The sequence below is a fragment of the Rattus norvegicus genome, chromosome 1 (assembly GCF_021556685.1).
Source record: "Rattus norvegicus strain SHRSP/BbbUtx chromosome 1, alternate assembly SHRSP_T2T, whole genome shotgun sequence".
In the NCBI taxonomy this organism is placed as follows: Eukaryota; Metazoa; Chordata; class Mammalia; order Rodentia; family Muridae; genus Rattus; species Rattus norvegicus.
In genome coordinates, this window is record NC_141534.1 from 164,911,930 (window position 1) to 164,937,098 (window position 25,169).

Below are 25,169 nucleotides of genomic sequence, written 5' to 3' on the forward strand. Positions count from 1 at the left end.
CCAGTAAGAAATATTGGATCTAAAGAACTCAAGAAATAAAATTTAAGACATGGTAAAGAACTTCAATATAATTGATCAGATAGAAGAAAGGATTTCTGAGATTAAAGTTCTGAAATAGTTTTAAAATGGAGAACACTTCATGGATTTCCAAGACAGCATTTTATAGGCAAACATGTGTTATAGGTGTTTCAGAAAAGGAGACAAGGGAAGGAATAGAAAAGTCTTTTTCTTTGGACTAGAGAGATGACCCGACAGTTAAGAGTGCTTGCTACTCTTGCAAAGGACCTACGCAGCTCATGACCATCTGTTACTCCAGTTCAGGGGATCCAGTGTCTTCTTCTGGCCTCAGCCATCACCAGACATGCATATAGCATACACACATACATTCAGGCAGTCATATGCTAAAAATCAAACTTAAAACATTTTTAAAGATATAAATGAAAAATCTCTTCAGTAAAATGATTGCTGGAATTATGGGGAAACTGTCCACAAGGCCCAAGAAATTCAAAAGACACCTTAATAAATTTGACCAAAACCAACCTCTCTGATTTGTATTATAGTCAAACTGCCAAAGGAACAAGACAGACAAAAAAAAAAAAAACCCACCTCTAAAAGCAGTGTTAGTGTGTTAGAAGGTTAACAACAGACTTCTCAACAGAAACGTTAGTGGTTGGGAGGAAATGGGTGTCTTCTGTTGCTGTGAAGATACACCATGACCACAGCAGCTCTCATACATTGGCTTGGGATCGACTCACAGTTTCAGAGGCTCAGTCCTTATTGTCATGGCAGAAGACATGACATTGTACTGACCGTCATGGGCCTGGAGAAGGAGCTGAGAGCCCTACAGCCTGATTAGCAGACAGCAGGAAGTGAACTGAGACACACTTCCTCCAACAAGGCCATGCCTCACTATTGTGCACAATTTCTCTCAGTCACCACGATGGGATATGTTCAAAGACTCAAAGGAAAAGAGCTGTGCGTCAGAAGAGAAGGGGAAAACAGAATTCAAGACAACTAAAACCTGAAGGTGTTCATAAGGCTAGACCAACCTTACAAGGAATGTCAACAGAAATACAGCAGCAGAAGGATAATAACCATCACAATAAGTACAAGTCTCAGCCCGGCAGTGGTACTCAGGCTTTCAGTCCCAGCAGTCAATCGTCTAATGATAAACACAACAACCAGAAACGACAGAAAGGTGTCTTTAATTTTCAGTGATGACCTTGAACGCAAAAGGATTCAAGTCTCCATTCAAAGGATAAAGGCTGGCTAAACCAATTTTTTAAAAAACTGTCTTACTGTGTTTTGTGTTTGGATGTTTTGCTCGAGTGAATGTAGGTGTACCACATGCATGCCAGTTGCCTGTAGAATCCAGAAGAGGGCATCAGATCTCCTGGAAGTGGACTTACAGATGGTTGTGGACGAAATGGTGTGAACTACACTGTGTAGGTGCTGGGATTCAAACAAGGGTCTCTGGGAGACCTGCCGGTGCTCTTAACCATGGAGGAATCTCTCTAGCTCCTGGCAACATAGATTTTAAAAGCTAGACGTAGGGGTTGGGGATTTAGCTCAGTGGTAGAGCGCTTGCCTAGCAAACGCAAGGCCCTGGGTTCGGTCCCCAGCTCCGAAAAAAAGAAAAAAGAAAAAAAAAGAAAAAAAAGCTAGACGTAATGATACTCTGCCTGTGAGAAATGTCTCTATTGGTAAAGAGATTCATAGGCTGAGAGTAAAGGGATGGGAAAAGACAAAGGAAAACGGAAACCCAAGCGTGAACAATTACTTTACATAAAATAGACTAAAAACAAACTGAAAAGAAAGTCACTATTTAGAAAGAAATGGATTGATCCAACAAAAGGAAATGTAATCATAATATATATGTGTACCAGCGCTGGGTAACACATGCAAATAACAGACGTTTGTATAAGAGGACAGACTTCAGGATAACAGCACTCCAAGTTGCAAAACATCATATCTAAGAGTTACTGAATACGCCTCCTCCTTATCCACACAGAACTTTTCCAGGATAGCTCACAGAAGTTAGGCCCAAACAAGTCTCAAGAAAACTTAAAAATTGAAGTCATAGCATATACTTTCCTTGACCTCAATGAGACCTGTAATTAACAAGAGGATTTTTAGGTACAAATACAAATCATGGGAACAAAACAACATGCTACTGAATCAATGATTTCCTGAAGAAACTGAAAGAGAAAGCTGTGAAAATCGAGACAAAAATGAAAACAAACCCATGAATGTAGCAGAAGCAGTCCTGAGGGAAATGTGAAGAAAGCAATAGACATTTAAAAAGAGAGAGAAAGTACAAATAAAAAGCTATCAGCTGAAGCTCAAGACATCAGAAAAACTATAACAAAGCAAACCTAAAGTCAGTAGAAGACAAGAAATTACAAAGATGAGAACAAAATTGAGACTAAAATATATAAACAGTCAGTAAGCTCAAATTGGCTTCTTGAAAAGATAAAAGACCCCAATTTTAAATTTAGCAATGGACATTGTTAAACATCATAACGTGGCACCACAGAATGAGAGGGATCACTGGAACAGTAATGAACAATTATATGTAAGAAACTGGAAGCCTAGAAGAAACAGACTTCTAGACATAGGAAACGCTAAAATTGAACCATAAGGACATAGAAAACCTAAAACAACAGTGAGAAATGGGATTGAATTAACTCTCTGGTTGCTGTGACTCAAATACCTGACGAAACAAAAACCTTTAATGGAGGAAGGCTTTATTTCGGCTCTCGGTTCAAGGGATTCAGTCCATGTTGGCAGGGAAGGTGTGGTGGCTGGAGTTGGAGCAGCTGGTCAGACTGCATTCCCAGTTAGGAAGCAGATAGGAGGCACACTAGTGTTCAGCTAGCTGTCTCCTGGTTTGGCCATCTGGCCTCCAGCCCACAGCATGGTACCACACACACTTAGGGTAGGTCTTCCTGTCTCCATTAACCTAATTTAGAAAACCCTTGACAAACACACCCAGAGGTGATCTTCCAAAGCCAAAGCTGAGAGTAGAGATTAGCCATTCCACGTCCAAACAAAGAAAAGCCAATGTCCAAATGTCTTTACTTCTGAATTTCACCAAACTTCCAAAGAACTAATAAAACTTCTTCAAAGACTATTCCAGTAAATTGAAAGGGAGGGGAGCCGTTCCAAACTCATTCTATGAGGACAGCATTGCTCTGCATCCAAAGCCAGACAGGGCTACGACAACAACAAAAATGCTGCACACCAATATTCCTGAGTACCATAATTTCAACTTGGTGTAACCAACTGCCCTGTGACTGCACTGGAGGCCTCCTTCACAGAAGGAAGCAAACATTGGAACGATGAACTTGATCAAAAGCCTTTGGGCTCAAAGGAAGAACATACTACTATTATTTCCCTAAATATCCCATTTATATCCCTAGACTAGTGGTCCCTTTGCCTGGGCCACAGGAGTTCCATTTTGCAAAGGGGACCAGTTAATGTGGAGACACAAAACTGGTCAAAGTGCTGAGAATAATTGACTGTTGATGATTACCGCTGAATGAGACATTTATTTCCACCCCTCGAGACTCAGAAACATCAGTGAAGAAGGGTGGGAGGAATGTAAGATCCAGGGGATGGGGAGGGGCCCTGTGAGAAGCTGTCTCCTGGGCCCCAGTAGCTATTACCTTGTACAAGACCTACACAAGATCCGGGCAGTCAGTAACATTCCAGCATGCACAGAGGAGGGACTTAGCTGGCTCTCCTCAGAGCTGAGGCGGTAGAGACAATTGAAGGCTGCTGGGGACGCAGGGGTGATCTCAGAAAGGGCACCCATGCTCTGTAGAATGGCCTCACACCCTTGCACACGCAGACAAGACCAACTGCATTCAATGGGTTTTGTTTGGTTTTTTTTAAATAGAAGAGGACATTAAGAGAGGAAACAGGTATTGGAGAGAGTCTGGCAGGAGCCATAGATGGAATTTGGGTTGAATACAATTAAGATACTTTATATACATGAATTAAGTTGTCAAATAATAAATAAAATATATGTAAAAAATAGAATTACACCTGAGGTACTAGTTATGGTAGTTACTATCATCTTCTCATTACATGCTACATACGTGTTTTGAAATGACACTGTACACCCTACATATACTATTTTAATAATGGAAAAACTGAACTTGTTTGTTACAAATATTAGGGAATTTTCCAGATGTCTTTGGGGGAATTCTTAGTGGAGCCTGGGATTGGAGCCCAGTTTTTTGTTTTTTTGGGTTATTTTGTTTGTTTTTTATTTGCTAAGTCTACATTCTATTCCTGAGCTAGACCCACAACTCCAACTTCTCCAGAAATACTGCTATTATTTTCCACTTTAAATTCCTATTTCCAGAGAATGTAGTTGGAATAGTCATTAGTCCGTTGTATTTACTGTGACTGTTTTAATGCCTATAACATAGCCTATCTCTATAGATTTTCCCATGTATATATGAAAATAATGCATCCTGTAATTGGATAGAGTATACTATGACGCTAAATTAAGTCAATAGTAAAACCTTTATTATTCTGGGTAATAGTATTATTCTCACATCAATTTGGTATAATATTAATAGAAACCATGACTTTTCTTTAGGGTTGGTATGACCTACATTTTAAAAGTATTTACCTATATTTATGTTTTTATTATCTAAAATGAATGTTTTGCTGGAAACAAACAGTTGGATAACCTTCCCTCTTTGAGTTATTACATTTCTTTACTTGGGTCCCACAATTCCTCACTATATTGCTAACTCTCAAATAACTGTAATAAGATTTTTTCTTTATACTTTACCCACTTTTTAAAAAAGATTTATTCATTTATTATATATAAGTACACTATAGCTGTCTTCAGACACACCAGAAGAGGGCATCGGATCTCTTTACAGATGGTTGTGAGCCACCATGTGGTCGCTGGGAATTGGACTCAGGACCTTAGGAAGAGCAGTCAGTGCTCTTAACTGCTGAGCCATCTCTCCAGCCCCCTTTACCCACTTTTAAAGTTGATTTTCTACATGAAGGTGGATCTGAATTCCCTAGCTCCCCCACCTACCAGTTTTCCACCAACAATGTTGGAGGATGTATTAGCCCTCTAGTATGTGACTCTTTTTTCTGGGTATTGGGAACATGATAGCAAGCAAGTCAAAGTTCCTCCATGAGAGGTGGGGGAAAGTGTTCACTCTTTAAAAAGATTGATTTATTTTTGTGAGTACACTGGAGCTGTCTCCAGACACACCAGAAGAGGGCATCAGATCTCAGTACAGATTGTTGTGAGCCACCATGTGGTCACTGGGAATTGAACTCAGGACCTGCAGCCAGTGCTCTTAGCCACTGAGCCATCTCTCCAGCCCCAACGTGTTTTTTGAGGGGTAAGTTGAAGTAGAAGCTCATCCGGAAGCCTAGGCTGGCCCCCAGCTTGTAATTCTGCTGTAGCCTCCTAAGTGCTGGGAATTTAGGAGCATGACATCACAGCTGATCACTTGAAGCCAATGTCAGTCACTGCTTACAGAGCACACTTGATCACACAACCACTTTTGTGTGTCTGAATGAACTGGAGGGTTATCTGTAAGGTTTGTTCAAACTTGTGCAGGGATTGAATGATTAGAATTGCCGGAATCAGTTCTAGCACACAATGGCTGACTATGAGCCCGCTGTATAATAAACAAAAGTCTGGAGAGGGGCAGTTGAGAAATCTGTGTTTATCTTTTCTCTTCCCACAGAATTTCAGGGAAAAAAGCCTACGACACAAAAATCATAGGAAAACTCTGGCCAGATTCCAGCCTTTCGAGATATTCAAACTCTCTCCGTTTCACAGCAGTCCTGAAAGAGGAGGCTCTCTCTCAAACCACCAGATTTCTTCCAGTGAGAGCATTGTTTCATTAGGACTTGCCAAGAAGAATAGCCAACCTGTATCTCCCCAAGGGAGATATTAGTGCCACCACCAGTAACCCCTAAGAGAATACTATACCTCGAGGCTCCCCCAAAGATGACAATGCTCTGTCAGAGCTTCCAAAAGGAACCTCGAACCACCAAAGTGTCCTAAGGGGGGGTGTGAGATCGCTAATGCTCCCCTCAACAGTACTGTGTCTCCTAAGGGGTTTTATTGAACCACCAGTGTGCCTATAGAGAACATCAAACCTCCAAGTTCCCATTTAAGGGATCACTAGGTACACACCTCACTGAACACCACCATGACCCCTGTATAACTAAATCCCTTCCCAGAAATCTGTTTACACAGCATGTTCCTCCTCAATTATGCCTTCCTTCTCCCACTAGAGAAAATTTAACCTCATTTGCCCTCTTCTCCTCCTCTCTGAACCTAAGTATGGTGATGGTGGGGTGTGGTCAAGGCTCCCGTAGAGGCCTTCAAGGCTTTCAGGAGCAGCACTGTGGCCCAGCTCCTCTATGGGATGCACTTGAGAAGACAGGCCAGGGGAAATGGTGGTGCACAGTCGTGGACCTGGAACTGGCTGCTCTCTGGGTTTGCAGGGCTGTCTCATTGTATGCTTCTGTTGTTCTTCCTGCTGGAGGAGTGTCTAGTCACGTCAGCTTATAATAAAGGCAGCCTCTCAGGAAGCCAGTGTGCGGTTTGCCCCTCTGTGGTCACCTAGGCTGATGAAGACTGTGGGATGGCACAGTAGTGACATTTTCCTAAGTCAGGGATAGAGAGGTGGCCTAGGCTTGAGCCAGGACAAAGCTCTCATCCCACCCTCATTTTCTGATCTGTGTGCAGGTGGTTGCTTGCTCCCCAGTGCCCAAGATTCACAATCCATGATCCCATTTCACTCAATAAATAGCCTTTGGTCTTACCAGGAAAATCGAGCTCAGAGCAATCATTTGTCGTTCCCCCACCCCCCACCCCTCGTTTTGGATCCCAGAGTTAGCAGGAGAGAGTTGAGTTATATGATGTTTCTCTCATCCATTGCACCGGGAGCCACCAGCGTGAGTCAAACAGACCTCCGAGTGGGGAGTGAGGACTAATAATAGGAAGCGCAGAAGACACAGAGATAGATTCCAGAATATTCCAGTGAATACTACAGCTCTGAGTTTATTTCTCACTAGCAATTTTATGTCCCACAGTGCCACGGGAAGCAAAGCCACAAGCCAGCAGAAACAGTGGCTGCCATACATAGGTTATTTGTTCCCACAGAGGCTTCCCTGTTCCTTCCACCAAGGTTAACAGAACGTCCAGCCCCTCACCTTGACCCTCGGAGTATCTCCTCTTATCGTCCGTGTGTCAGCAGGCCAGGAAATCTGTCTGCCCGCAAAACATCCTGCCAGCCTGCCTAGCAGGCAAAAATGGCTCCTGACAATCCATTCACACACACACACACACACACACACACACACACACACACACACACACACACCACCCCCGGCCTCACCCTTCCCCTCAGCATGAAGACATGGAGCAAACTACAGCATGGGCCAGTTATTCTGGTCAACTGTGAAGCTATGTAAATGTTATAGGACAGGGCATTTCCCTCCTTCTCAACAGCTGAGGCATCCATTCCATAGAATGCGGCGGCCTGGTTTGGGTGCTCTGCTGTGTACACCAGCTGCCCTCTCCTACCCATGCAGTGCAGTGGTCAGGAACAGCACCCCCGGTGTGGTTAGGCATACACATGTGGGAGGCCTGAGTGCTTAATGTGAAGTCTCAGGGAGATACTGACGGAAACATCACCAGCTCAAAGGGATTCTCAACTGTCACACCAATAGCTACTCACTCCAGCCACTGTCCTGTCTGAAATCCCTGCCCCAGATCTACCCAGTCATTCCCAGACGTCACCGTCTCATTCTGGTCACAAAGCACCATCACTGGATGTTAGTATTTCACCAAGGAAGTATTACTACTCTTAGATATATCTTGAAAAGTCAAGGAGAAGCTTCTGGCAAGATGTGAGGTCCATTCTGCCTCCACTGGCTCTAGTTAAGAGCCAGAAAGTGATCCATCCTCTATTGCTCTACCCCCTACACACACACACACACACACACACACACACACACACACACACACACAGAGAGAGAGAGAGAGAGAGAGAGAGAGAGAGAGAGAGAGAGAGAGAGAGATATGCACATGCTTGGGTCTTCCTCTCTGGCCAGTGGTAATAATTTCCCCCAAGCCCTCTCTGTCTCAAATAGTCTTTTAAGACTCAAGGACACCTTGGCTTAAGTAAGCCAAACCCCACATGTAAAGTAGCCTGGTCAGGCAGGTAGAAGAAGTAGCTTCACAGGTCCCTCCCTAAAGCTCAGTACCCTGACCCCTCATTGTCTCCCCCACAAAGACCACCATGAGACCAGAGGATAAGACACATGGTTTATGCTCTCAGTTGGTCAGGGAAGTTTTAGCAGACACCCAGCACATAACTGTCCCATACAGAAGTGACCCAGTTAGAATCAGGAGACTTTGTCCAGACTCAGGAGGTAGTCTAGGGGGCTCCCTGGAGCAGATGATATTGAAGGGGTCCTCCAAGGAGTCCTCAGTGGTAGTGCATAAGGGAGAGACCAGTACTGAGGACCCTGAACCCAGTCAGGGTTTCAGAGTATCAGTTCAGTGCACAAATAGCTTGGTTGTTCCAAGTATGGAGAGAGCTAAACTGTCCTTCACTCCCCTGTTCCATCCATGTACAGAAACTCAAAAGACATTGCTTGACGGAGCTGTTCTGAATCAGGGGAGGTGAGCAAGGAGCACAGGCTCTTACACCAGGAAGGCCACAACGAAGTAGGGTGACAGCAAGCCCAGATTCCATAAGTGGATGCAGAAAAGTCTGGACTCCATGACAGGCAGGTCAGATGCCCAATGGATATGGTCGGTCCAGCCTCCCTGCCTGGATGGCCAAGGCCTGAGCCAGTATCTCCTCTACTGTTCACCTCCCGCTCCTGGAGTTCCTCTGTTTGCTCATGGCAGTGAGCATCTGGCTGATGTAGGAAGTCAGAAGATCATCCATTTTGTATCCCTGAAACCAAGGGTAGGAAAGTGAGCAGAGCCCAGAGTGGAACGGGCAAACCCCTCACACACAGACATGGCACCCAGGACATACTGCAGTGAGCACGTTACAGAAGCAAAGCAAGGCTGTCCCCATCTACACATTTGAGTGGCTGGGCTCATCTTGCCATCTTGAGCTCCAGACTTGTGGTCTCTCTAAGCCTGGATGCCTCGCTGCAGGAGTGACTGCAAAACCTACCAGGTGAGCTGCGCCTTGGAAGTCTGGGCTCATGGTCTCATTGCTAACAGTTCTTCTGTTACACTTGAGCTGAAGGCCCACCTCCACTGGCTCAACGGCCAGACAGGAAAACAGCAGCTGAATGATGATTCTCTTCCTCCACCCTAGCTGCCATTTTCCCCAGACCTAAATAAACTAGGCTTCTAAGACTCCATCAGGAGAGGCAGGCAGCCATGCCACGCACTAGGAGGCGCTCTCACCAGTGATGTCTCACAGAGCAGTTTGCTCCCACGGACCAAGTTCCCAATGGTGATGTGGAAGTAGGTGTTGCCACTACTCCAGTTGGAGATCTTGGTGAAGGGGTGAGTAGTCAAGATGTCCTAGGAGAGCAAGTAGACACACAGGTACACAGCATGACCCCATGGCTTCAGTAACCCCAGCTCCAGTCCGCAGATACCCCTCAAAGAAAGTCTGGGCCCTCACACGAGGAAAGGAACTCGAGGGAGAGGCCAGCTCTGTGTGGAGTTGCCAGGGAGCAGGTCCCTTCCCCTCCATGCCTTGCCTTGCCCAAGGAAGCCTTGGAGGTTGTCGTATACTTGGGACCAAATATAGAAATGAGTGCCTGAGAGCACTAACGACTGTGGGTCTCAATGGGTGAGTTTAAAGAGAAAAATGGGACAGAAAAGAGCCTTGGAAGGACACAATTATACTTGGATTGTGTAGAGTAGAAGTCCAAAAAAGTCTAAGAATGACAAAGAAAGGCAGAGAGCCCATGTGACCATGATCTCATGCAGCAAGAAGACAATCATTAGTGACTTCTACCAATCATTCAGGAGCACAGCTTCTGGCCTCATAGTGGGACTGGCCTTTCGGTAAGCATAGGTATCTTGCATGTGCTCCACCACTTACCGTCCTGACCAGATAGTCAAAGACCATTTTGGAAGGAGGTGTTGGTCTGTGGTATCCAGTGACATTGAAATGCTGGGCGCTAAAAGGACTTTTATGGAACTTAGCAGCAAGAATTTGGTGGTCAGTTGAAGGTTGCGATTTTGAAAGGGCAAATGAGTCAATGTGGCAAGCACAGGCAGCCTTTCAAGATGGGGACCCAGGGGCTCTGAAGTGGGGACAGTAGATAACAGGGCTATGTCTGGGACCTTGGTTGGTCCTCACCTGCTCACTCCTGCTCTGCTCACCTTGGTTCTGGGATCGATGAGGCTGATCCCATACTTGTTGATGGCAATTAAGAGAATCTCTGGGAAGTTTGGTTCTGTCGTTTGCTAGCAAAGAAAGTCGAGGCATCATCAGACAGGAGTGCAGAGCAAGACGGGAGTTTGCAGGGAGGCACGAAGCCAGCTGAGCCTGGACAAAACCAACCTGGCTTGGCTGCTTACATGGAGCCAGCCCTGCCAAGGCCTCCTGCTTCCCCCTCTGCCCACAGCCTCATGGGTCCCAAGAATCGGTTACATCTTCTCCCTCTTGCTTCCCTGGGAGTTTTTACTACATCCTTTCTCTCAATCTGAAAGTTTCCCAATGGTCAGAACAGCCATGTGATACTCTTGCCCCAGTCCCAAACCTCCCAGTCTCACTGTCCCCTGAGGAGAAGACCCTGACCCTCACTGGCTTGACACCCTGTCTCTCACCACAATCAGCTGCATTAACCTTTTTCATTTCTTGCCCAGACCTGAGCTCTCAGGCCTGTAGGCTTTGTCTATATAGGGTACAAAGGACTTCCTGGAAAACCCAGCATCACCTGCTCCAGGAAGTCAGCCTAGATAACCTCCTGGCTCTGCTACCTCACGGGGCCCACTATTACAGTACAAACCACTCTCCATTACTCCAGTCTGTTTACATGGCTGTCTCTCTTTGGAGCCCAAGTTCTGGTCATCCTTAGTGGACCAGGGTTAGGGATGCTCCCCTCCTCCTTGTACCAGCAGGTGTTCAAGGCAGTGGCTGTCACCTCCATTCCAGTTTCTGTGCTGCCTCGCTCCCGACCTTTTACCCCTACCTGCCCTCAGAAGATCCCTGAAGACATACCTTCACCTCAAAGAAGGCTGATCCAAAGGTGGGCCACTTGAAGATGAGCTTGAGGAAGGCCAGCTTGGCCTCCTCCTTGGACTTCCCTGCATGCTTGTTGAAGTAGGCGACAATAGACTGTGGGGGAGGGGAATCAGGGAGGGCCAATCACAGCTCTGCTTCTGCCTGTCTACATCATCAGAGCCAGGCATGGAACAGACAGTGTTGCCAACTTATGCCATGGTCCCCACATATCCCAGCCAATTGGTTTTGGGTCTACCCTAACCCATGCATACCAGAGGGTAGCAAGCAAATTCAGGTCACCATGACAACCAGGATGGGGTAAATTAACACCATAGGGCCAGTAAATCCTTTGTACAGGGACTAGAGAATGAAGCCTACAGAGATGGAATAGAGGCTCCCTCGTCACACGGGAGGGCCATTCCGTGTAGCTGCTGGCCGGCACTTGTGTCTCAATCCCTGGGATGTGCAGTGTACCGTTCTGAGAGGCCCCATTCCCGCTGCGCCTCCATGTTTACCCGTTTCCAGTCATCAGGTGAGACCTGCCGGATTAGGTCCTGGGGCACCAGCTCCCTCAGCAATTTGGGGATGCTAGGGAAGTAGGATTTGTCCTCCTCAAACTTGACCCTGTAGATGAGCGCGCCCAGCTGTAGCACCTCCTCCCGGGTGCACTTGTGGTAGCCTCGGAGATACTTGGGCAGTTCCTGTCAGAAACAGAGGAGGTGTCATCCCCCACCTGTGAGCCAGCACTTCCCCTGCCTCAGCTGACCCTGCTTCCTTGCAGAGAGGCATAGGACAGGAAAGGTGCTGCACCATCCCAGCTCGTGGCAGTTTGAAGGCAGAGCCATGTTGGAATATCACCCACCACCTTTCCTGTAGCCAGTGAGGTGAGCTGACCCTTTTCCAAGATGGAGAAATCCAGAACCAGTTCCACATCCCTCCTCTCCTGGGCCCGTCCTTCCTAGCCACTTCCTGTTTATCTTCTTAAGGGTTTCAGTCACAGTACCAGCCCTCTCCTCACTCCCTTGTATTTCCAGACTGAGAGTCAGGACATCTGCAGGGGAGTGACCACCCTAGCACTGTCCACGGGCTCCTGGAGCCTCAGGACCATGTTATTCACCACTAGGACAGAGAAACTGAGGCAGGCCAGGACACACTGCTAATCAGAGACTTGAGTCAATGACTCTCTACCCTTCCACTTACCCAGCATCCATTCACTTTGAAGCTTCCTTTCAACCCATTCATCTATCTATCCATCCACACCCAGCTACCCATCCAGAGGACCCAGGGCATGAAGCAGCCTGAGCTAGCAGTCGAGCCTTTATGGCTGGAAGATGGCAAGACAGGTTTGAGCCGGTACAAGTGTCTGGAGACTACATGTTGGAAACAGGAAGGTGTTTGAAGCAGCAGCTACAAGCCCTTGTCTGTCAAAGCTCTCCCTAGCCTCACAGTGAATCCACAAGGCTGATGGCCCAGGAAGCAGAGGGGAGCAGAGGGCTCAGTGAGCGCACCTGGTAATAGTGGAATATGGAGTCGGCCATGGGGTCCTTGCCAGGCACGGTGGTGGTCCACAGCTTCTTCATGAAGAACACCTGGTAGGTCAGTGAGGGCACGATTCCTGTGGCACAGAGCAGCTAGTCACACGGAGTCTCAGCAAAGAACGTCCCCTGACCCTGCCAGCTCGGTTCCCGCCCCCTTGGCTAACTATTAGGCTTCACAGTCTGGCCTTGAACCAACATGTTCCTGTCCCCGTTCCCCTAGCATCCCAGAGCCCCGTCTCTTACCATCCTTGATGGGCCGTGCCTTCTTTATCCAGTCTGTCAGGTGTCGAACAAAGTCAAAGAAGAAGTCATTCTCAGGGACGCTGATGACCTAGGGATGAAGCAAGCCATTGCAGCTTTGGGCCATTTGCTTTGATTCTGATTTTCCCACTGACATTCCTGTCACTATTGTCTCAGGAACATCGGTCTCCTGCCTGCAATGGCCTCATCCCACCCAGTCCCTGGCACACGGAAAACTGCACAGGTCTAATATAGCATAGCCAAGAACAAGGCCAGTCTGCCTCGCTGACTTCTGACATCTCATCCGGATCCTCCCACAGGCTCTGACACAGATCCTCCAGATCCAGGACCTCGGAGACTTTGTCTTTGGGCCTTCATGTTTGACACAGTTGAGGTAGAGAGTACATGAAGCTCTTGGTGATCAGTTTCTCAGGATGCTCTAGGAAGCTGTCCTTTTGTGGAGACATTATGGCTGCCTAGTGAGACCTTTAGGGATGGCACACCTGGATCCCTGCTGTGTGACTATGGATGAGTTACTTAACCTCTCTGATGAAGCAGTAATAAACAGTCTGCCCTCTGAAGGTTACCTCAAGGGTGGATTTTCTGAGCCATGTGACTGCAGAGCACAGGGTACCTGAGCAGGCGACTCTCCGAAGAGCTTTGCTGCCCTGTGCCGTGCTCCAGGGGACAGGGGACAGCTGTGCCATGTGAGGGGGGCAGACAGATGCTCCATGCAGGCGCCTCTCTCCTCTTAATCCACTACACATTCCTGGGGCCCCAGCAAGTCTCCAAAAGATGTGCGGACCCACCTTATCTGCGATTTTGACAAAAAGGCTGAATCCCTCAGAAGACTTGAGGAGCAGCCGGCTGGCGATGTTCTGGCAGAAGTCCTTGGCCTTGGTGCTGGACTCTACCTCAAAAGCCTAGGGGTGGCACATGCTCAACTTCTGCAGGACCTCTCCCCAGCCCCCCACTTCCCATATCTGCTGTCCCTCCTACCCAACGGCAGGGACCAAGTTCCTCCCTTCCTGGACCCCTGACCTATTAGGTCATCCCAGTGGGTCCAGATCCGCATATAGCATGGGAAGAAAGCAAGTCCCACCTGGCTCACAAGGCCCAGATCTCACTGTCCTGACCCTCTAAGCTGGACTAGGCCTGGTGCTGGTCCCTAGGCCCAAGTCCGAATAGTGAGAGCAGAGGCCGGGACTCACAGCAGTATGTGCGTGTTGGGGGAAGGGCGAAAAAGAAAACCAACCAAGAGGATGGCCTGGGAAAAGCAGCCCCCGACTGTGGCAATGTGGGGGTAGGGTAGAGTTTGAGGGAGAGAGGACAGGAGAGATGGGACAGAATACAGATGGGAAGGGTCCTGGGAGATGTGAGTTTGTCACAGAATCCTACTGTGGCATCTGAGTCTCCAGGATCAGGCAAGTATTAACGCTACTGTCAGGATACAAGGTAAGATGTCAACTCATGACAGAAAGCCTGACTGGGGAGCCGGGAGTGGGGGAGGGGAGGGAGCTAAGGTCCAAGATGGAGGGGACCTAACGCCCCCTCCCCAGGAGTGTCTGTAATCTTTTGAACAAGTCTCATTCTACCCAAGGGCAAGATGTCGGGGTAGTAGGTGCTGTTAGAGACACCCTGTGCAGGGTGAGGGAGCTTGACCCTGTCTGAAGGGGGCTCACCTCATCCGTGTCGTCAGGGAAGTAGACCTTGTGGAAAATCTGGGTAGTCTTGTGCTGGATGGCCTCTACCTCCACCAGGTGTGGAGGGTACTTCCGGGACCCGTTTCTGAAAACACGGAGGGAGAGAGGAAAGGAAGCATGTTACTAGGTCCGTACAGCTGTACAGCCCGGGAGCAGAGGGAACAGGAGACTGGCCCCACCCTGACTCCCATCTTCATGCCCAGCATTCCCAGCCAGTAAGTGGGATGGTGACTGGACCAAGGGGAGGGAGCAAGAGCAAAGGGTGTGAGTGAGCTTTGCAGAGTCTGCAGTGGGGCCCAGGGGCCACCTTCTCAGTCCTCCAGAAGGCAAAAGCCACTCGAGGAACAGCCAAGCTCCAACTGTAGCCAGCATGGGCAGCATGGGCTGCAGCTCCTGCCTCTGTCAAGCTGGGGAACTCAGGGGTGGGCTTCGCACTGTGCGCCAAGGGTCTGTCCTACAGCTGGGCGTGGTCAGGCTGCCCCGCCCCTCAGTGCTGGTGGGGGCGGGGTTGGGGAGGTGTGGCTCCAGTACCTCAGGGCTTTCTGGAGCCTTTGTAGGCAGTCAATGGCAAGAGGACAGTGTTTGCGGGACTGCAGGAAACGCTGAACATGAGGCAGGAGGATGTTGCTGGGTGGGAAGAGGCCTGTGCACAGCCACAGCAGCTCCCAACCCTTCTCTTCGCTGTACCTGTGGGAAAAGGACCAGAGTAACAGGAACCCGTGCACCCTGGAGCTACACCTTCTGTCCAAGGACCCGAACACAGATGCTTCCATAGCAACCGGAACCAAACAGTGCTCCTCAATGTGGCCACATGCCCATACCAGGTCATACAGTAGCCAGGCCACGGGGACGCTCCCCCGCTAGAATGAAAGTCCAGTTACTCAGCACTCTGTCTGGGTCAACTGAGATTTCATCCCCAAAGCCACACATCCTGAGGGATGACAAGGATGTAAGTGTGTAACTTGCACACCCGCTGAGCTCCTGAACCCGTCTATATTGTTAGAGTAGACCCCCTACACCCTCCTGCACCCCTTGGTTCACAGGCTTGATGGAGCAGGATGGATTGAATGGCACTACACAAGGCGGTGTTAACGTAGGTTTTGAAGAACAAAGCAAATTCTGACACAGAGTTGAAAGGTGATCCTGCCCAGGGGAAGACCAGGCACTAAGAAGAGGTCTGGTGTGTTTGCTTCCAGGGTGAATCTTGCAAAGATGGGAAGATGTGTCTGCCATTCTGATACAGATGGATATGCTGGGTTCTAGTCCCAGAACTAGGTGGTCATTACCTCGGGGCAGACTGGACTTGGAACAAGGTCTCTGCTGCCTCCAAAGGGAGAGCAAGGCCAGCCTCTCATCAGAAAGAACAAATCAAATCATGCCAGGCCAAGTTGCAACCCGTCTCCATGCACCCCATCACCGCTGCAGAGGATTCTACACTTTATTACACAGCCTCCGCCATCTAGAGACTGAGCCCGAGTGACACATGGGGTCTCACACAGACCACTGGTCCCCAAAAGGAAGAGCATACACTACAAAACTCATCCCCACACAAAATGTACAGCCTGGATGTGAGCTGAGCACAGGCGTCTCCTATGGTGAGACCATGACTGTCCTTTTAACCACCCTAAGAAGGGCTTTCCCTCTCTCCCAAGGTGAGCTTGATGGGAACTCTGCCACCATTCTCTTAAAGTTCGTTTCTGTTAATCTCCCCATGGCTCGTTTCATCTAGCTAAGTTCTCCTGTCCATCTGCATCACCACCCTCTTCAGATACGGCCCTGCACAGCATTTCAGTGGTCTGTACAGGAGTGGGGGGAGGGGACTCTTGCCTTGCCTCTCTTAGCTACTTAACCTGGTGCCGGTGGTGGCTGCCTGAGTAGCCCAGAGACAGTTAACAGTCCATGGCTGGGCTCCAAGGCACAGACTTTTTTTTTAACCCCTTGGAGAAAAGCCTTACTTCCCACCTGTGGGTGATAGACCAAGACCATTTGTTCATGGAACATGAAAGGTAACTGAAAAAGGAAGGCCGCCTTGCATACTCCATAAGGGTGAGAGTCCGCTTTGCTTTCCCCTCTGGGGACCTCCTCCCCCTCTATGTACTGCATACACGTATGTATGGCAGTAGCAGCTGGACCAAGGAAATGTCACACACCACCCTTCTTCCCACAGTCCAGCATCTGCTGTTCTCCAGAGCGGGATGGGACAAAGTGTGTGACTGATCGTGCTTGCATTTATGGGTTCCCCTGCTGTCCAATATTCCTGATCTGAAAGCTTGCAGAGAGCTGGAGTTTCACTCCTGAACAAGTCCCCCTCTTGCCCAGGACTGATTCATGGCCAGGATCAGTTTGTGACTTTCCCTGGGGGCTGCTCCAGCCTATGGGTTTGACTTTGGAGCAAGACTGAGTTCTATCTCCAGGGGTTGGAAGGATGCCCTGGTTCTGTCACAGGATCCTGCACTGTGGGATAAATACCACTGTGCCTTACTAGACTCTGACCCTAGGTTCACCTTCCTTGAATCCAGCCCTATCCCTGATCCTTCCTTGGAACACATCCAAACCCTTCCTCCTGGTAAACCTGCCCTTCCATTTCCTTTCTCTTCCCTCCCTGAGGAGTTTGCTCCAAACTCCTTTTACCCACAAGTGGTCACTTGGTCACTTGGGAATTGCATGTGAGGGACTCAGCTCCTCTCCCTCCGAGAACATCCTTTTTCCTTTACAAGGTGGCTAACATGACCTCTGCGTCATCTTGGTAACTGTCACTTCCCTGCATCAGATCTGTCCCAAATCCCATATAAACTGGAGCCATTTACTTAAAACCCATCTACCTCCATTAAGGCAATGAGCACAATGGTCTGTCTGGAGAATCTCCAACACTGGGAACACTGGGCCTACAGGATATCCCTCCTCACTGGGCCAGCCTGAAGCAGTAGAATGTTAAACTCAAGCTCACCATAGGGGAGAGCTCTACCTGGCCCAGCTTCCCCTTCCCCTCTGTGTGAGATGGTGTGGAACCTTATCCTGACAGCCCCGTGTTAAAGATCCTCCCCACAATCTCGGCTACAGACTCATAACCAACAAGCGCCCACCGAGTCTCCACTCCTGGGCACTCACTAACAGCCACACGAGTTACAATAGCCCGTAAGGACACTTAGTGACTTAGTAAAGGAAAATCCCAATATCCTTAAAAGCCTAATGTGCAAAAAGGTCTACAGACTCTCATTGATAAACAAGTTCTTTGCAACACTCCCACCTTGGTACTCAAAATATCAAGTGGATCCTAGAGAGTGGCCCTAGTCTTCTAGGAATGGGCTATAAATGAGGCCATGGTCCTGATCCACCCCACAGTTCCCAATCCTTACATGCTCTGGGGACAGAGCCTCCAGCCCCTCCTGGGTAGCAGAGTTAGGCCTTAAGGATATATTAATTTGCATTCCCATCTGCCAGACTCTCCTTCCGATTTGCTCTCAAATGGCAGGACCCCTTCACTCAAGTTATTCAATAGCTTACCTGGACTGCCTTGCCTCCGAGGCTCTGGGATAGTCCCAACTTTTTGGACAAGCTTTAGCCAATAGACCTGCCATCCTTTAAACTCGTCCCTTGGGAGCAGCTACCTGGACTACCCGGACGATTTATTAAACTGTAGCCCACACAAACCCACTGCAGATCAAAACACTGTCCTGACTTCAAAAGCAAGCCTCCTGTGACTTCTTCAAAGACCAAATCTCCCTACAAAAGAGCCCCTTCCTGCCTTACCTGCATCAAGGCACACTAAGCCTCACTGTGAAGCCTTGAGGAGACCAGAGAAGGGGCTGATTGATTGGACCCAAGATGACATGAGCCCTGGACCTCCAAAAGCAGGCACTTACCTCTGCCCCAGGATTAGCTCTCCCTGATCTTAGTAAACCCTTTTAACCACAGGGTATGCATGTAGGCAAAAGGGACTCTCGCCAGGAGTTTTAACTCAAGCACTGGGACCTTCCCAGCTTACTCAGTTGTTTATCTTCCAAGTCATTAGACCTGCTGGCATGAGGCTAGCCCCTTTGCTGTAAGACACATCAGTTGTGACTCTCTCGGTTAGAAGGTCTCTGTATCCACCCTGGGACAGCCTGTGATGACTTTTCACTGGGGCACAATCCCTTCTTGGAATTTTCCTCCCCTCTTCTTGCAGTATATACCAGTAACTCCTACCTTATGCTCTTGGTATAAGATGTCTTCCCTACCTGTGTCACAGGCCCTCCACACCATCTCACATGGAGGGACAGTGAAGTGAAGGAGGGATATCCTGTAGGCCCAATGCTCTCAGCATGGGAGCCTTTCCTGACAGATCACTGGGCCGACAGCCACCTCAGTCCGAGTCAGTACGGGTGTTAGGAGTGGGTGCAGGAAGAGCTGGGCTGTGGACTTGGAGGACTGCTCTAAGAGTTACCCCTTCTGGGGCTCTTTACAGGTTGACCCTGGGCCAGTTGCCTCAAGAGGTCCTCATAGTGTCTGCTCACCTGATATGATTGTCAGTCAGCTGCTTCAGGATCTGCACGTAGGCCTCATCTTTGAGGGGCTCGGCCTTCACTGCCCACTCGAAGATCTGGTCAGTGAGCTCATTGACAGAGCGTGTCCTCTTGGATGGGTAGTCACCCATGTACTTGAGCACAGGTGAGAGGCAGTCAAGAAAGGTCTGTGGCTGAAGGAGATACACTAGCCTAGGAAGTAGGGGGCCAGACTCTCGTGGCCCTGTAGATGAGGCCAGCTCAGCACTTCCCTTCCCTTCCCCATCATGGCCACCCTTCCTCAAGCCCTGACAGTCAGAAACAATGTCCAATCCCCAATCTGACTTTGCCTCCTCCTGCCCAGCAGTTCCCCCTGTTCCTGGGACACAGACTACTCTCTCTAATAATCTTGTGTGTGTGTGTGTGTGTGTGTGTGTGTGTGTGTGTGTGTGTGTGTGTGTGTGTGTAATTGATCCCAGAGCCTTGGCCTGATAGGCAAACACCTATTCCAGTTATATCTCCAGCAGTCATGGCTTTTTAACAGACTCTGGGAGCCTTTCTTTGGTATACATCTGCCCTTCAGTTACTCTAAGTTATTTTGAACCCTTGAAATAGCCCTGCTTATTTGCCTCAGGACCTTGGTGTATGCCACCCCACTCCCCAGGGCAGCTCTCCCTAAAGACTGGTTCAGGCCACTTCCTGGTCTGACACCATCACCCCTGATTCTGGCCAGCATGGCATCCTTATGAGGCCAGGGGCTGGCTCTAGTCACAGCTTTGTCTCTGTGCCCGGCCCAGTGCAGGATGAGATACTTATATTTCAACAGGATGACAAGATCAAAGGAGGCAGAGGACAAGGCTGTCCCTTGCAAACTGTGAGGTGCCACCTGCCCAGTCAGGGTCTTCTATCTGTTGCCAGAACCCAGTCCACCATGCTTGGCCCCGAGTCCCTCCCTGATGCCCTCCCAGCCCCCGTGGCAGTGGATATCTATGAAGGACATGCAGGCTTCCTGGGAGAGTTCCTCGCTGCCCACGATCTTCTTGAGCAGGGCCTGCTTGAGGGGCTCTCGTGTGTGACTCCACAGTCGGTCCTTCCCTCGGGCCTTGGACACCATGACACGGCTCAGCGTGTGCTTGGGTGGGGACCTGTCAGGCACAGAGATGGTCAGTACCTGCCCCATCACAGGACGTGAGCCCCTCCCCGTCCTGCTCTTCCTGCCGTGCTTTGCAATGCACACACATGCCACTTTCTCCGGGAACCTCCGCCCTGCTCCCAGGCACCCTCAGGAAGAGCTGAGCACCCCAAATCACAGCATCTATCTTCCTGCCCAGCCCCTCCCCCCAGGGTGGAGGATCTGCTGTGGGGGGGCACATGTGCCACCCAGAGGAAGAAAGGATAGATGAGACCACACAGGAGGCTCATCCCGGACAACAGAAACTGCTTTGCTTCCCCTGAGCTGGCCCCGCTCACAGGTGGGGACATCACAAAATGCACCATCCTGGTCCCCAACCTGACATCACCTGAAGTAGTCATAGGAGAACTCCTCCAGCGTGTAGGGCTTGGTGCGCACCTCTGGCTCTGCTGTGCGCAGCTGCAGAAGCCGGACAACATCCTGCCTCTGGTCTGGGGTCATAGTGACCAGGGCCTGGGAGGCAAGAGATAGGGAGGTAGGGTCAGCTTTTCAGCTGGGACCCCTGGGATCTGGTGCAGCTGGAGCCTTCCAGACTGGGGCAGGGAGACTTGGTCTCCATGAGGGTGGACCCCAAGCTCTTCCTTCCCTCGTCCACAGTTCCTGTGCCTCAAGCATGCTGTGCTGAGAGTGGCCCAGTCACGTGAGCCTCGCACAGGAGCTGCCTGGAGAGCTGTACTGAATCCTTGGGCTGTGATCCATGAAAAAAGAGATGTTCATCTAGCTGTGGCCCCATTTCCCTTCAGACATTATTACAATGATCCTCCTTCCCTACCCCTAAGCCCCTCCTCAACCGATGTAAGTTTAGAAGATACCTGTACATTGTCTGTGGTCCCCCCAAACCCCATATACCATCTACACGGAAGATACGAATCATTAGTGTGTTACAACCCTTCACTCTAATCATCACATGTGAGAAGAGAAGCAAGGGAGGGTCCAGGGGAGACTCCCAGTGCTGGCCACATACCACAATTTCCCTGGGTGGCAAGGTGACAGTGGGCATGACGTAGACACAGTCGGTGGGGAAGTCTCCACGCTGCTTGGTTCTCTCGTTGATGCCATTGGCCCAGCCTGAATTCATGACCTGCTCGCCGGTATCATGGTCGAGAATGATGAGGTCTCCCTTGGCAAAGCTGAGGAAGCCCGACTCCTCACCAGCTTTGAAGCAGGGGCGAGCAGGTGTGCATGGGGACAGAAAGCAAGCGTGGGTTAGAGCAGCTTCCTTTGGGCGGATGACCTATGAGTCATGGCTCTTCACTGAGGTCTATGCTGTCCTTCACTCTGTGTATTCTTTATGCAAACCCCACACCCAGATTTAGCCATCGAAGCAGCGCCCCCCCCTTCCTTCTCCTTGCTACTTTTAGTCAAGCCAATGCAATTACAGTTTGGACACACCAGCTTCTCTGTGTGGCTCTCCTCTGCCCTCTGCCTCGGACTCCTGCTCATTTATACTTCCTCCCTTAACCAGACTGTGAGGAGAATCTGACCTCCAAATTCCCACAGCCTCTGGGTTCCCATGGGCATGTGTATCACCATTTCCCACGTGCCTCCCCTCCGAGTCTGAGCTCCATAGTGCTCTGGAGGGGTGCCATTGTGTTATTAAGTATGGAGGACCCCATATAACTCAGAGCTGGTGATAGGAGGTAAGGTTGTCCTAGAAAGTAAGAGACAAAGTGTTCTGTGGACTGCAGGTAAAGGCAGTTCTGCCTGGCATCCAGTGTCTAGCAAATATAGTAAGGCACCAGCCACCTGCCGTGAGGGCCAGGACAGTTGTACAGTCTGTCTACCACCCAGGGCACCCACATCAGCAGTCACTCACCAGGGTTGGGATTGTCCTGCAGTGCCACCACATACTTAGACCTCTTCCGGAGCCCCTCCAGAAAGGTGACCACCAGGTCACGGATGTCCTCAGCATTGCTAGATGTGAAGGTGTACTCATCCCCTTTGATGGTGGCCAGTGTAAAGCTGGGGGCCATCAGTTTTGCTCCCCTACAGGACCAACACGGAGAACAGGGTCCAGCCGGGGTCAGCCCTGCCCGGCCCGAGTGACAAGAAGCACAGCCCAAGTCAGAGCAGCCCAATGAGAGCAAGACGCGGCACTCCCTGAAGGGGACCAAGGCCAATTGTCAGAGTGTCCCAGACACCCAGACAGTGCCTGGTCGGAACAAGGCCTGGTCCACTGGGGTGATAAACTCAGTCACATCACCCTCTAAGGCAGCTGTAACCATGGTTACAGCCAGCTCTGGTCCAGAAGCGGCCCGCCCTGACTGCATATTGTCCATCTATGTCCTTATTCATCAGGTTCAGCCTGATGCCTCTTCACCAGGAAGCCTTCCCTACCCTCACCATCTCTGAGACACACTCCCACAAGCCCCAGACAGATGCTCTTTGCTGCACTGCCCTATGGCGTGTGACTATTCCAGAACCCTACCACCCTCTGGGTGCTTTTCAGCTGACAAAGAACTCCCCACTGATAACATTGATTAACCCCGAGTTATACGGGGTCCCCAAGAGCTGAGCCCTCTCCTCCCATCACTGTCTGCGCCCTGGTGGCCATCCCCACCTACTGCTGGACACAGCCATGATCTCCGGAAAGGACAGCTCCAGAAGCACCTGCTCCTGCTCGTCCACGAAGTAGACGCCCGTCCAGTTCACAGCCACGATGACGTCACTCTTAGGGAGGGGAGGGCCTGGGACAGTGACAGAGGCTCTGAGAGGGGGGCCTCCCTGATCTTGGGGCTAGCTCCTCCCTAGTCCTCATAACTACGAGGAGGTGGCTTCTGCAGGAGGGTGCTTATTTCTGGTTTATAAATAGGGACGGTGAGCCTCAGCACGGCTCCCTTACAGAGTGAAACCCAAAAAGTGGTGAGAAGAGAATGCCAGCTTGAGAAACAGCCTCAGTCCCCATCCTGCCTCTGCTCCCTGCCATGCACCAAGGTGAGATGTAGAGAGAGGTCAGACATCTGAACCCCAGGGCTGTCTGTGGCTCTGAGGTCTGGCAATTCTGAGAAGCCCAGAATGAGCTCAGGGTTGACACAGAGCAGATACCCAGCAATGTCCACAAGGCCATCGGAGCTGATGGGTTGTGTGGGCCGGGACCAGCCAGTCACTTCCCCTTAGCTACAGCCATTCACCTTCGGCCTCTTGGGAATAGCCCAACAGAACAGCCCATCTATAACCTGGCTACCCTCTTCTGTCCCTAGCGAGAGCTTTAATGATCAGCTGTCCAAACCAGCAGACCATTGTCACTGACTGCATGGGTCCGAGAGCTTTAATGATCAGCTGTCCAAACCAGCAGACCATTGTCACTGACTGCATGGGTCTCCCACAACCCCTTAGCAGCAGAACCTGAGAAGACCAGGTACCTGCAGAAAGATGATCGCCCTCCCTCCATAAGGCTGGGGCCAAGATACCTGAGAATTTGTAGGCTTCATAAAACCTGGAAAAGAGCAAGGGCCACTTGAAACGGGCATAATTGACCACATCCTGTTTGACCTTCTGGGCATCAGTTCTCCTCTGGGCATAAATTCCCTGCAGAGGACAGAGTGGGATAAAGATCAAAGGCCAGGGGGTAGGCTCTAGAAATGCTATCCTTTCTACCAGGTGAGGGCCCAGGGGCTTCTGCTCCCATCAGCCAACAGACACCCCGGCTATGCTGCTTTCTCTAATCCAGCCTGCACCATAGCTCTTGCAAGTCTCTTTCTGTGCAGGTCCTAGGCAGAAAAGGAAAACACATGGATGTACATGTGTGTGGGGAGGCATGGGAGCAGAGAGAGGTTGTGGCATAGTGTGTTTCTACAAAGCTGGATAGGCAGGTATATGCGTGAGCCGTGCCCTCGAGTCAGAGGATGGGCCTGGAGGTCAGGCCTGGCAAGAGCTGCTGCAACACTCCTGCCAGGGAGAAGTGTGCTGTTTCCTGGTGAGAACTCCATGGTCCTGGGGTAGGATGGAGGGGGTCAGAATGAGTATGTGGCCATGACAGTATCAGCCCCATATAAAAGTGTTCATGCCAACCAACCACATATAGGGCATTGCCACTCAAAGAGGGCCAACATGTCCACAGGCCAGGGACAGTAAGCATTAGCTGAGAGTTTGATGTGACCAATTTAATCTCCATGTGTTCAGTATATGATATACATATGTATGTGTATGGAGAGAAAGCCACAAAGCAGAAGGTGGAGAGCCACCCCCGAGTCCAAACACAGCAGTGAGGCGGGGGTGGGGGGGCAACTGGAAACTTCTCTGCATGTTTAAAATGGCTTCAGGGTTTGTTATTGCTTTTTAATTTCCCTCTAAATCCTTGCGTTCAAGTCTTCACATGCCAGGGTACACATTTGCAGATAAGATTTATAAGAAGTGATTGGGCCCTATCCCAGCAGGCCGTGTCCTCATGAGGAGAGACAGGTGAGTGTAACAACAGAGTAAGGTAATAAGGAGCAGACAAGACAGGAACCTCAGGAGAAGCCAGACCAGAAGACCCCGATCTCAGCTCCACACCCTAGAACTAACATGGAAATGCCTGCAGTTCCCAGGTCCAGGGTGGTTTCTTCCCACCCTCCTGAAAAGGACCAACATTCACCTCCGTCCAGTGCAGGGAAACCCAGGGCTCTGACATACACAGGGAAAGACAGAACGGAGCTGTGGATGCCAGAAGAGCATGTCTGTACCACTATGCCCCCAAGGCCTGACTCCAAAATACAATGAATACCACCACACCACCCAAAGCAGCCACGTGCACATGCCTCGCTGGAAATAAACGCAGGGGCAGCTGGGGAGGCCAAGAACTGGGAGGTGAGGCTGTT

General features: G+C 49.9%; 2 protein-coding genes across 5 annotated transcripts in view; one reads left to right on the plus strand and one right to left on the minus strand.

Moving 5' to 3' along the window:
- Positions 1–6,837, plus strand: part of Gdpd4 (glycerophosphodiester phosphodiesterase domain containing 4) — a 109,153-nt gene extending 102,316 nt beyond the window's left edge. The window contains 1 exon segment of one of the 2 annotated variants that reach the window (NM_001432536.1): positions 5,736–6,837. In NM_001432536.1, the coding sequence (NP_001419465.1) occupies positions 5,736–5,773 (38 nt within the window). In that variant the 3' untranslated portion in view covers positions 5,774–6,837. 2 annotated transcript variants of the gene reach the window in all.
- Positions 6,838–8,313: 1,476 nt separating this feature from the next.
- Myo7a (myosin VIIA) overlaps positions 8,314–25,169 on the minus strand; it is a 70,393-nt gene continuing 53,537 nt past the window's right edge. For 2 of the 3 annotated variants that reach the window (NM_153473.2, NM_001414743.1), the window contains 17 exon segments: positions 8,319–8,972; positions 9,440–9,559; positions 10,373–10,456; positions 11,214–11,330; positions 11,732–11,917; positions 12,725–12,831; positions 12,998–13,085; positions 13,804–13,917; positions 14,677–14,782; positions 15,229–15,384; positions 19,191–19,344; positions 20,166–20,323; positions 20,699–20,823; positions 21,335–21,525; positions 22,187–22,356; positions 22,931–23,057; positions 23,781–23,898. In NM_153473.2, the coding sequence (NP_703203.1) occupies positions 8,883–8,972; positions 9,440–9,559; positions 10,373–10,456; positions 11,214–11,330; positions 11,732–11,917; positions 12,725–12,831; positions 12,998–13,085; positions 13,804–13,917; positions 14,677–14,782; positions 15,229–15,384; positions 19,191–19,344; positions 20,166–20,323; positions 20,699–20,823; positions 21,335–21,525; positions 22,187–22,356; positions 22,931–23,057; positions 23,781–23,898 (2,211 nt within the window). In that variant the 3' untranslated portion in view covers positions 8,319–8,882. 3 annotated transcript variants of the gene reach the window in all.